The sequence below is a fragment of the Rhinopithecus bieti genome, unplaced genomic scaffold (assembly GCF_001698545.2).
Source record: "Rhinopithecus bieti isolate Rb0 unplaced genomic scaffold, ASM169854v2 scaffold_18434, whole genome shotgun sequence".
NCBI lineage: Eukaryota > Metazoa > Chordata > Mammalia > Primates > Cercopithecidae > Rhinopithecus > Rhinopithecus bieti.
Genome location: NW_016809126.1, coordinates 516,246 through 529,390, shown reverse-complemented (window position 1 = coordinate 529,390; position 13,145 = coordinate 516,246). Strand labels below are relative to the sequence as shown.

The 13,145-nt window shown below is 38.6% G+C and overlaps 1 protein-coding gene across 1 annotated transcript in view; it reads right to left on the bottom strand.

Moving 5' to 3' along the window:
• Window positions 1-2,858: 2,858 nt before the first annotated feature.
• The window catches only part of CEP126 (centrosomal protein 126), a 78,265-nt gene continuing 67,978 nt past the window's right edge, over window positions 2,859-13,145 (bottom strand). Inside the window, 3 exon segments of the mRNA XM_017888596.1 lie at window positions 2,859-3,284; window positions 8,018-8,057; window positions 8,059-8,080. Coding sequence (XP_017744085.1) covers window positions 3,240-3,284; window positions 8,018-8,057; window positions 8,059-8,080 — 107 coding nt within the window. The 3' untranslated portion in view covers window positions 2,859-3,239.

The following is a 13,145-nucleotide window of genomic DNA, read 5'->3' as shown; positions in this document are numbered from 1 at the left end:
AGACTGTAAATTTTTCTGACCAGTTATTAGACGCCCTGCCTCTCCCAAATGTGTTTAAACTTTTCTTTCGGTTATTTGATACCTTTTGCCCAAGAGACTACTATCTCTCTTTTTTTTTTTTTTTTTGAGACAGGGTCTCGCTCTATCATTCAGGCTGAAGTGCAGTGGCATGATGCCTGATCACTGCAACCTCTACCCCCCGGGCTCAAGCGATCCTCCCACCTCAGCCTCCCCAGTATCTTGGACCACAGGCACACATCACCAAGCCCAGCTTTTTTTTTTTTTTTTTTTTTGTATTTTTAGTAGAGATGGGGTCTTGCCATGTTACCCAGGCTGGTCTTGAATTCCTGAGCTCAAACGATCCACCTGCCTCAGCCTCCCAAAGTGCTGGGATTACAGGTGTGAGCCAGAATGCCCGGCCCGAGATTACGCTGTCTAATAAGTTTCATAAGTTTTTCCATTGAGGAAAGTGATGCTTTCTTTGATTTCCTCCAAATTTAATTCTCCACCTTTGAAAGGAGACTCTTATTTTCCTTAGAACTTGAAGATTCAGTGTGAAAGGGCATTTTTCTTTCTTATATTATTAAAAAAGTTATTTTTTAAAAAATAACATTTTTATTTATTATTTTATTTATTTATCTCTTGTGAGACGGAGTCTTGCTCTATTGCCAGGCTGGAGTGCAGTGGCGCAATCTCAGCTCACTGCAACCTCCGCCTCCAGGGTTCAAGTGATTCTCCTGCCTCAGCCTCCTGAGTAGCTGGGACTACAGGTGCACGCCACCACCCCCAGCTAATTTTTGTATTTTTAGTAGAGACAGGGTCTCACCATGTTGGCCAGGATGGTCTCCATCCTTTGACCTCGTGACCTGCCTGCCTTGGCCTCCCAAAGTGCTGGGATTACAGGTGTGAGCCACCATGCCCAGTTAACATTTTAATATTTTATATAGAGATGGGGTCTTGCTGCATTGCCCAGGCTGGCCTCAAACTCCTGGGCTCAAGCAATCCTGCCTCGACCTTCCAAAGTGCTGGAATTACAGGCATGAGCCACTGTGTCCAGCCAAAAAATTTTATTTTTATTACATTTCCACTTTTCACTTTTATAGCATGCAAAGTGCTATTCTCTTCCACTTTAATTCACAAGGGATCTTTACTCTTTGTCTTCCCACTTTTGTCACTTTCAATGAACCCACCCTGTATCTACTAATATTCTGGAGTAGCCATGGGCAGAATTGCATAAGAATTCTGGTCATATCACAGTTTCATAAAAGGACAATGTCATAATGTGCAAGTTCTAATAAAATGCAAATCTTATCTTGTTTCACCAGCTTACTATTTAGGCTTTTTTTTTTTTTTTTGGCCTATTCCGACTTTGGATTTTAACTATTTTAAACTATCTTTTGCCTGTAGAGGCATTCTTTGGTTCCTAAGAGGTGTTAAAGTGAGGGATTATTAACGGTGAAGCTAGTTTGGCATGCAGGATGCTGCTGTGTACATATATACTACTAGTGTACATGAATATAAACCCTTTTTTTTTTTTTTTTTTTTTAAAAAGTGAGTTTTCATCTGAGGTGCTTAGAATGATTCAGAAACAACTTGGCACACTCTTCTGGCCTGCTTACCCCCATTGAAATGTTATTTTATAAATTACATATTAATTCACATAATTTTTTCTTCATAGTATAAAAATTCTCAAGTATTTTCTAAAAGGGCACACAACTTTCTATTTAAAAGTCTAAGCACTAAATTTTCTGTTGCCTTCCTAAATCCTACTCTTATAATTAAAAATATAGGAAAGCACAAATGTTTCCTTCATTAGGTCAATTTTTTCACTAATTTTCTTCATTGAAAAAGTGAATTCATTTTCTGTTTTCCCTCATTTCATCCAATAGTTTCCATTTCTACCAACAAGGTGTGGCAGAAAGAGCATGGGTTTTGGAACCAGATAAACCTGAGTTTGAATCTTGATTCTCTCACTGTAGGTAGCTATGTGGCTTTGGGTAAGTTTAACTTCTTTAAGCCTCCAGTTTCTTATCTGTAAAATGGAGACAAAAATACCCATGGTTTGGGTGACTGGTCAGATTAAATAAAAAACATATGCACAAAATCTGGTACATGGTAGGCATTCAACATGTTAATGCATTTCTCACTGCATCAAGTGTTGCAAAACTAATTATGGGGAGGAACCAAAATTTAGTAGTGTTATTAATAAAAGACCACATAACATGTTTTCTTAAAACTCTTAATTTCTAATTTTGATTCATTACCTTTTTAAATTTTTTTTTAATTTTGAGACCGGGTCTCACACTGTCACCCAGGCTGGTGTGCAGTGGCGACACACAGCTCACCATAGCCTCAACCTCCCAGGTTCAAGTAATCCTCCTGGGCTTAAGTAATCCTCTTGCTTCAGGCCCCAAGGAGCTGGGACTACGGGTGCATGCCACCATGCCTGGTTAATTTTTATATTTTTTGTAGAGCCAGGGTTGCCCAGGCTGGTCATGAACTCCTGAGCTCAAGCCATCTGCCCACCTCGGCCTGCAAAGTACTGGGATTACAGGCATAAGCCAATGGCCCTGGCTTGATTCATGACATTTTAATGAAAAATTTCATGTTTTTTCTGTATGCCAAAGTGCCATGTATGAAATTTGGAAGAATCGATGTATAATTGTACAGCCATAGGAAGGCCTCCCTTCACCATACAAAAAGGTAACTTTTGCTCTATTGCTGCTACCAAGGGCCATTTTGTGGGATGTGGTAACTTTAGGAATATTTATTACACTGAAATGGGCAATTAAAAAATCAAAATATGCCATACTTTATAAACATCTTATCAGTAAGTTAGAGGTTTAATAAAGAGGTTTAATAAACAGAAATTTTATTTAACATATATTTCAACATGGAATCTATAAATTACAAGGGAGCACTGTGAATTCTGTGGAAAAATGTTTGCTCTACTCACAAGCTTCATCCCTGTGGCATGTATTCAGAGCTAGGTTATGTCCTGCTTTTTGTTCAGGCAGGCATAATGTCTTTCATGGTATTCTCAGAACTTTGTTAAACTTCACTGCTTTGTTAAATGTCACTGCTCTGTTAAACTTCACTGCTCACAAAATCTGAGTTAGGACAAATGTTCACAGGGGTTGTTGCTCACATGTTTTCCTATGGCTGGTTTTGACAAAACGGTATGCATCTAGTCCTAGAGAAGTACATGAAAGGTATTCTTAGACGGATTCTGCTGGAATTTATCTCTTGTCTCTGCAGCTGCTGGTTCTATCTTCTCTCTTCTCCTGGAAATCAGAAAGAAGAAACAAGCATGCAAACACATGCTGAAACAGTGCAGCCACAAACTAGGCTAGTATGTCAAATAGTGGCATATTCAATAGATCCTGACATCATTCTCCCAGGTAATGATTTTAAGGTTGGAGAGGACTTTACAGATTATTTACCTCAACCCTTATGTTATTTGCATCAGTACCTTTCTCCTCTAAAAGATAAAATTCCCATTTTGAAAATGTCCAATTTTACAATTTCATTAAAAATTCAGGGTTCAGGCTGGGCGCAGTGGCTCACGCCTGTAATCCCAGCACTTTGGGAGGCTGAGGTGGGCAGATCACAAAGTCAGGAGTTCAAGACCAGCCTGGCCAATATGGTAAAACCCTGTCTCTACTGAAAATACAAAAATTAGCTGGGCGTGGTGGCATGTGCCTATAATCCCAGCTGCTCGGGAGGCTGAGGCAGAAGAATCACTTGAACCTGGGAAGCGGAGGTTGCAGTGAGCCCAGATCGCTCCACTGTACTCCAGCCTGGGTGACAGAGCAAGATTCTGTCTCAAAATAATAATAATAATAATAATAAAATAAAAAAAAATTCAGGGTTCAAAGTGAAATTATAAATTCTAATTTATTTGCACCTGCATTTAAAGCTCTTTATTTAAAATTTTCTCCTAGATAAATTCTGTTACCAGTAAATCTCTATAGTGTTGTATAGCAGAAACGGGAGTTCTTGTGAAAACAATGTCCAATGGAACTAATGATGAAAGGGCCTGGAACCCACATCGTTAGGCCCGTCAGAAGGAAACCTATGGGAATGTTAGCCCCTGTGTCCCTCTCCAGTTGTCTCTCTCCCTCTTTGTAATGAATCTGTTTCATTTAGTCCCGGGAAGTTATTTTCTCCTTGTCAGTCTCTGAAATAATATTCATTTGGCTAACTCTGAAGCTTTTCTCAGAATTCAGAATGTTGTTCATCTCCTATATGTTCATATACCTGTGAAGTTAGCGCTTTTTACACTGATTTATAAGAGACTGCTTATTTTTATGTTTCCTCTATCAGACTGTACCCATCAGGAAAACAAAGCCATTATAAGAATTATAGGACTAAGGTATTTATTACAGGAATTACATTTTGCCAAATACAGGAGCTGGGAAAATGAGGGTCTGGAAAAGGAAAACTGAAGGATCAGAGTATATGGGACAAAGCACAAAAATGTAGCCTGCTCTACAGTGGCGTGCCAGTCAGGATCAGAGAAAGGATGACTAAGCAGGCTGTTTGAAACACTGGTGTGGGAAACACATTGAAGCTTGCAGGGAAATCGGATAATCCAAGCATGCCCAAGCTGCTGAAGTGGAACTATGAAGGGGGAGCTTGCTGGGGAAATCTATGGAAACTGCTGAATGTGGAATGACTCTGCTTTTCTGAAGCTACTGTCTTCAGAAAAGAAGACAGGTGGTGGGCCCGGGGCTGCTGTTGGCCAGCAGGGCCTGTAGTCATGAAGATGCTACAGAGAAGAGAGGAGTGAGTTGCTGGGCACCTTTGTATTTGTCCATCACTGACTAACCATAATCAAGATCTTCCAACAATAATGGCTTCTGGTCACTTTTGCCTTCTTTTGTGGCCAAAATTTCTAACCTAGAAATGTGAATCCTAGCCTTAGCAAAGTTGGCTATTTTGTGCTCATGATGTATTCTTAGAATGTAGCAAAGTTTCTGGCACATAGACAGCACTTAATATTTAATAAACGAAAGAAGAAATGGAGGACCATTTATACACTGCAAATGAGAAGCAAAGCAAAATTTGTCACTGAGACATGAAAGTGTTTCATAAATCTCTTTCTTGACTATAACAGTTAATTCAACATTTATGTAGTACTGCTGTTTTATTGATAGATTGGTGACTAAGAGAAGTCCAGCAAAAGAAGAATTTGTCACTGTATGTCCAGTACTGTCAATGGGAGAGGGTACTTGGATTGACTCCTTCACTGGCTTTCCTCATCAGTGCAGGCTACACTTTGATCCCCTTCCCCAAGAACTCCCAGATGGACAAAGGACAGGGGAACAAGAAGGGTAGGTGACTTTCTTGTTTGTCATCACTGTTTCTAGACCAGTGTTTCTCATCCTTCGCTTCCCATTCAGATTCTTCAGAGAGCTTAGAAATATCTAAATGCTGAAGCTGCTCTCAGGTACGACCCAGGCATCAATATTTTTTAAAGTTCTCCATGTGATTCCAATGTGTATCCATGTTTATGTTTCTATGTGAAGTTAGTGCTTCGCATAGAACTAACTTGTGTTTCAAAGTTAGCTAGCAGCATTGGTATTATCTACTCACATCCCAGACCTACTACATTAGAAAATGTATTTACCAAGATCTGTAGGTGGTACAAAGTACACTAAAGTTTAAAAAGTACTGTTTCAGACCATTTTTACCAGAATCCAGTGCCAAGGCAAAAAATAAAAAAAAGATTCAGTAACGTCTAGTTTTAACACTGCATGTTCTCACTCATAAGTGGGAGTTGAACAATGAGAACACATGGACGCAGGGAGGGGAACATTACACACCAGGGCCTATCGGGGGTGGGGAGCTAGGGGAGGGAGAGCATTAGGGGAAATACCTAATGTAGATGACGGATTTATGGGTGCAGCAACCCACCATGGCACGTGTTGACCTATGTAACAAACCTGCACGTTCTGTACATGTATCCCAGAACTTAAAGTATAATTAAAAAAATAAAACAACTCTCAAGACACAGAAGAGATATGGATCCTTAATGATGTACACTTCTTAGCAGTTTTTCAATTAGGATACACATCTAAAATTATTTGAAGATTGGTACACTAATACCTGTTTCTGCTCCCGGGACTGATGAAAATACTCTGAATATAAAAATGTTCATATTCTGTAGACAGCCCAGAAATAATGTTGCACTCCTATAACCATCTGATCTTCAACAAAGTTGACGAAAACAAGCAATGGGGAAAGGATTCCCCATTCAATTAATGGTGCTGAGATAAGTGGCTAGCCATGTGCAGAAGACTGAAGCTGGACCCCTTCCTTATGCCATATACAAAAATCAACTCAAGATGGATTAAAGACTTAAATAATGCCTAAAACTATAAGAACCCTGGAAGATAACCTAGGAAACACCATCCTAGACATAGGCTCTAGTAAAGATTTCATGATGAAGACACCAAAAGCAATCGCAAGAAAAGCAAACATTGACAAATGGAACCTAACTAGACTAAAGAGCTTCTGCACAGCAAAATAAACCATCAATAGAGTAAACAGACAGCCTACAGAATGGGAGACAATATTTGCAAACTACACATCTGACAAAGTTCTAACATCCGGAATCTTTTTAAAAAATCTTTTTGAGATAGAGTTTTGCTCTTGTCGCCCAGGCTGGAGTGCAATGGCGCAATCTCGGCTCACTGCAACCTCCACCTCCCAGATTCAAGCGATTCTCCTGCCTCAGCCTCCTGAGTATTTGAGACTACAGGTGCACACCACCACGCCTGGCTAATTTTTTGTATTTTTAGTAGAGACAGGGTTTCACCAGGCTGGTCTCAATCTACTGACCTCAGGTGATCTGCCAGCCTCAGCCTCCCAAAGTGCTGGGATTACAGATGTGAGCCACCGTGCCTGGCCTAATATTGAGAATCTATAAGGAACCTAAAACAAATTAACAAGCAAAAAACAACCCCATTAAAAAGTGGGCAAAGAACATGAACAGACATTTTTCAAAGGAAGACATACATGTCAACAAACATATGAAAAAAACTCAACATCACTAATCATTTAAAAAATGCAAATCAAAACCACAATGAGATAACATCTCACACCAGTGAGAATAGCTATTATTAAAAAGTAAAAAATAGCAGATACTGGTGAGGCTGCGGAGAAAAGGGAATTCTTATACACTGCTGGTGGGAATGCAAATTACTTCAGTCATCGTGGAAAGCAGTGTGGCGACTTCTTAAAGAACTTAAAACAGAAGTACCATTCAACCCAGCAGTCCCATTATTGGGTATACACCCTGAAGGAATGCAAATCATTCTATCTTAAAGACATGCAGGGGTATGTTCATTGCAGCACTATTCACAAAGACATGGAATCAACCTAAATGCCCATCAATCGTAGACTGAATAGAGAAAATGTGGTATATGTAAACCATAGAATACTATGCAGCCATAAAAAAGACCAAGATCATGTCCTTTGCAGCAACATGGATAGAGCTGGAGGCCATAATCCTAAGTAAACTAATACAGGAACAGAAAACCAAATACCACACCTTCTCACTTATAAGTGGGAGCTAAACATTGAGTACACATGAACACAAAGACGGGAACAACAGACACTGGGGCCCAATTGAGGCCATGGAGGATGGGAGGAAGGAGAGGATTGAAAAACTACCTATCAGGTACTCTGCTTATTACCTGGGTGGTGAAATAATCTGTAAATCAAACCCCTGCGATACACAATTTACCTATTTAACAAACCTGCACATGTACCCCTGAGCCTAAATGTTAAAAAAAAATCATATTCTGACCTTTCACATTTTTTTAAATGAGAGGATATTGGCATAATTCTAACAAACAGTCTTATAATAAAAACCTGATTGAGGAGAAAACCTCTATAAACCAATCCCAAGAAATATTAATATTATTTCAGGGTTCTTACTTGTATTGATATGTACATAAAATCAGAAGTTTCCTAGAAAAAGAAAAAAAGAACTTCTTCAAATACTTACCAGAAGTGGTATTATTTGTAAAGTATTTTGATGGATGGGTTTTGCAAATGGATTCTTGTATATCTGAAATAATTATACCACAATACCAAAATAATTCAGTTACATATACAGAAATAGAAGAATGACTAAAGAATCAATTATTAAATTCTGATGTATCAAAATATTCAAAATTGAGTAAGAAACTTTTTTCTATCACCCCCCAGAAATAGTCTTTATACTTACATTAGGTCCAAAAATGGAAGTAATTTGATTACTAACAATTACATAAAGCTTATGCTGATAAAAGAGAATTCCTAGTACTTTTACTATTATATGACAATCTTCATTCAAATGTTATTTTTTTCTTTCTTTTTTTTTAATCAAAATATTAATTTCATCCTTGGAGCTTCTCAGAAAAAAAGAGATGTTTATTTAGTTATTGAGGCATAAAAAATTGAGTAACTTGGTTCCCTTTTCAATTTTTAGATTTTGTCTATATAATAGCAAGCATCTGAGCAAAAGAAAATAATTCATGCAGACTCTTTTACAGGAAGCATTTAAATATGTGGAAGTATCAAATAAAATTTAAAATTCTCCAATTATTGACTTAAACTTTTTTCTTTATCTGCATAATTTGACATCTTAAACTCATAGCCTTAGTTCATGATTGTAGCTCCCTGCTTTTATTAACATTATTTTAAATTTAGTTTTAATTTAAAAATACAGAGTATATAAAACATATATGCATATTTCAATGAATAGTTATAAAGTTAATGTCTGTGTAGCCACCTAGATTAAGACATTGAACATTATCACTGCCTTGGAAGCTTCCTGTCACTTCCTGCCTACACAATGCCCTATGGATTTCATTTCCTTCCCTCACCCAAAGAGGGAACCAACCCACTATACTGGTTTGATTCTTTGTGATTTTAGCACATATTAATTGCAAGCATGCAAAATAATATTGTTTAGTTTTATCTGTTTTTAGACTTCATATAAATAGAATTGTACTGTCTTTATTCTCCTGTGATTTACCTTTTGCCCCAAATTATAAATTTTAGATTCATCAATGATGATGTGTGTAGCTGTAGTTTGTTTATTTTCTTTTTGTTTTTTCTCTTGCTCTTTCAGTTTGGAAAATTTTTTATTGACTTATATTCAAGTTCACTGATTCGTCAGTGGTGTCTTGAGTCTAATGATGAACACATATAAAACATTTTCCATTTCTGTTACTTTTCTTTCTCACACATCTGTCTCTTGTAGTTTTCATCTCTCTGCTGAAATTCTCCATCTGTTCATGCACATTGTCTGTCTCTCTCGTGTTATTCATCTTTCCCACTATAACCTTTAGCATATTAGTCATAGTTATTTAAGTGACCTGATAGTTCCAACATCTTGGTCATCTTTGCATCTTACTCATTGCTTGCTTTGTCCTTTGATAGTGTTTTTTTTCTCTTGTTCTTTTGGTATGTCTCATAATTTTTGACTGAATGCTGGATATCATTTTTGGAATGCTAGGAACCGAGGCAGATAGTATTTGTGTCTTGAAATGAGTATATCCATTTCTGCCACTTCTGCTAGGTCACTGGAGGGTATGTGTGTGTGTAGGTGTATGTAGTGTGTATGTGTAGATGTTTAAAACCTTAGTAGGGAATTTGAGCTTTTTTTTTTGAGACAGGGTCTCCCTATGTTGTCCAAGCTATTTGGGCTTTTTTTTTTTTGAGACAGGGTCTCCCTCTGTTACCCAAGCTGGAGTGCAGTGCTGTGATCACGGCTCATTGCAGTCTTGACCACCTTGGGCTCAGGTTATCCTCCCACTTCAGCCTCTGGAGTAGCTGGGACCACAGGCATGTGCCACCATACCTAATTTTTTTTGAATTTTTTGTAGATACAGGGTTTCACCATGTGGCCCAGCTGGTCTCAAACTCCTGGGCTCAAGCGATCTGCCTGCCTCAGCCTCCCTGAGTGAGTTTGGGTTTTGTTGTTGCTGCAGCCAACTACAGCACATTACTAACATTACTAACTTCAAATTCCATTAGTGTTACTCTGTACTTATGCAGGCGTCTTGGAGAGTCCCCCTCCCCCTTGAAATGTTCCTGTTCTGCCCTCATGTTTTGGTCTTCCTACATGTGTGTACAGTAGAAGGGATCTCTCTCTATGCCCTTGCCTGTCTCCCAGTAGTAGATTGATTTGTTACTTGGTACTTGCTGGTCTGGTGGTGGGGAAGTAGGGTAATTTTTCTGTTGCCCTGGTCCAGGCTCAGTCTTAAAGCAGACCCTGTGTACCCCCCACTTTCTCCTGCTCCTCCTTCCCATGACAGTTAACTTTGCCTTGTATCTTTGGCAGGTTTTGTGCAAGAGAATTTTAGACCCCTTCTCTAACAGTAGGATACCTCTAATGGTTTTGGCCCAGGAATGTTTCTTGCTCCTCTCCCAGGGGTAGAGGCTTTTTTCCTTTACTTTTTCCCTATCCCCACTAAGTCTTCACCTGTGCCTTGAGAGCAATCAAGAAGGTATGCTGCCTCTGTCCCAGATGGCCTTTATTCTGCAGGGGGAAACGTTCTGTATGGGGGGCGCTTCATGCGTTTCCTACAGCAGTGGCTGCTGCCCATTGTCAGATCTGCACTACTGAGGAAGGGTTTCTCTTGTCTCCTGTTCTGCCTCCTATTTTCCTCATGAACAGTCAGTGTAGATCCATGGAGAAGAATCTGAGTAGGGTGAAGTTCCCTTTTGCCTCTGGCTCCCAGAGGTTCTACATCCTCACAGTAGTCCACATTCATCTTTTAGCAATCTGTTGAAGATTTAAACAGAATTTCTAAGATCAGCTTATATGGAACCCGACATTTCCCTCTCTCATATTCTCCCATGGGTGAGAAAATGTTCACGACCTGTCTCTCTTTAGATGTTTCTGTGTTTTCTTGGATGCTAGGCTACTTGGTTGTGATGTGACCTCAGCTCTCTAATTGGCTCAAGAAAAGTTATACTTTTGCCATTTATCTTTTATTATTCTTAGAATGGGATGGATACATTCTGGCCTTCTACATTTTAGGAGGAAATATAATATGTGTGTGGTTCTGAACCATAGGTGATTTTTGCCACCCAGGGGATATTTGGTAAAGTCTGGGAGCACTTGTCATCATAGGGAGGTGCTATGGCATCTAGTGGGTAGAGGCCAGGGATGCTGCTAAACATGTTACAATGCGCTAGACAGTCTCCCACAATAAAGCATTATCCAGTTCAAAATGTCAACGGTGCTGAGGTAGAGAAAACCTGATAGATACATAAAGTACATTATTGTTCAGATCGAAATATTTAGAAATTCCTATTATATTTTTTTCCTTCAGAATCATGATTTATTTAGAAACTTGTTTCTTAATAGTTATCTTTTAGTTAGTAGATTTTAGGTAAACTGCATTGTGGTTAGAGGATGTGGGCTGTGTGACTCCAATCCTTTGAAACGTGTTAAGGCTTGTTTCATGGTCTTACATATGATTCATTTTATAAATGTTGTATGTTTACTTACAAAGAACATATCCCTTTGATCAGGTTTGTTAATCATATTTAATTTTTATATATCTATTTGATTTTTTAAATCTATTTGTTCTATCAATTACTGACAATGGTATGTTAAAATCACCCACCATGGTTAAAAATATTTTATATATTTTGAGGCTGTGTTCTTAAGTGCATATAAAATCTTATGTATTTCTTCTGAAGTAAGACTTTGCTCATCATAAAGTGATTTTTTTTTTTTTTTTTTTTTTTGAGACGGAGTCTTGCCCTGTTGCCCACCTGGAGTGCAGTGGTGCGATCTTGGCTCACTGCAACCTCCACCTCCCAGATTCAAGCGATTCTCCTGCCTCAGCCTCCTGAGTAGCTGGGACTACAGGCACGCACCACCACACTCAGATAATTTTTGTATTTTTAGTAGAAATGGGGTTTCACCATGTTGGCCAGGATGGTCTCGATCTCTTGACCTTGTGATCTGCCTGCTTCGGCCTCCCAAAATGCTGGGATTACAGGAGTGAGCCACTGTGCCTGGCCCAAAGTGATACTTTTTATGTCTAATAATGCTTTCTATTTAAAAGTGAATCAAAACCAGCTTTCCTTTGGTTAAAACTTGCTTGGCATACCTTTTCCATCTTTTTTTGCTTTCAGTTTTTTAATATCCTTATGTTTTAAATGTATTGTTTATAAACAGAATACAGTTTCAATGTAAAGTTCCATTTAACAACCTCCTTTAACTGTAGCAGTTACTACAGTTACAGTTATTGTAAATATACTCCTACATACAATCTTACAGTATTTCTTCTATGTTTATTTTTCTCTCCTTTGTTGCTTTATTTCTGATTGATTTGTTAGCTTTTAGGTGCCACTTTTCCTTCTCTACCAGTTTGGAAGTTGTATATTACATTTCTAGTTCTTTAGTTGTGACTCTAGTAATTATCACAGGCATACTTCAGTTATCAATACCTAACTTTAATCTAGGACTTTACCCAATTCCCTAACAATGTAAACATGCTACTATACTTTAACTCCATTTATGCCCTCTGAACTTATGTCCTATTATTGATAGGTATTTTAATTCCAACCTTTTTCTCTCTGAAACATATACTACTTTATTATATTTATTGTTTTATGCAATGTTTGTTGAAATTTACTCTCTCAGACTGTCCATCTGAGGTTAACTACACTTTCTGCCTGGTGAAGTGCAGTGAGAATTTTCTTTAGCAAGTCTGCTGTTAACAAAGTCTCTTGGTTTGTCTGAACATATTTTTAATTCACCCCTCTTCTTGAGAGACATTTTCATGTTAAGAAGGTATTAAATGGCTGGGTGTGGTGGCTCACGCCTGTAATCCCAGCACTTTGGGAGGCCGAGGAAGAGTGGATCATGAGGTCAGGAGATCGAGACCATCCTGGCTAACACGGTGAAACCCCATCTCTACTAAAAAAATGCAAAAAATTAGCCAGGCGTGGAGGCGGGAGCCTGTAGTCCCAGCTACTTGGGAGGGTGAGGCAGGAGAATGGCATGAACCTGGGAGGCAGAGCTTGCAGTGAGCTGAGATCGAACCATTGCATTCCAGCCTGGGCGACAGAGCGAGACTCCGTCTCAAAAAAAAAAAAAAAAAAAAAAAAAAAGGTTTAAAATT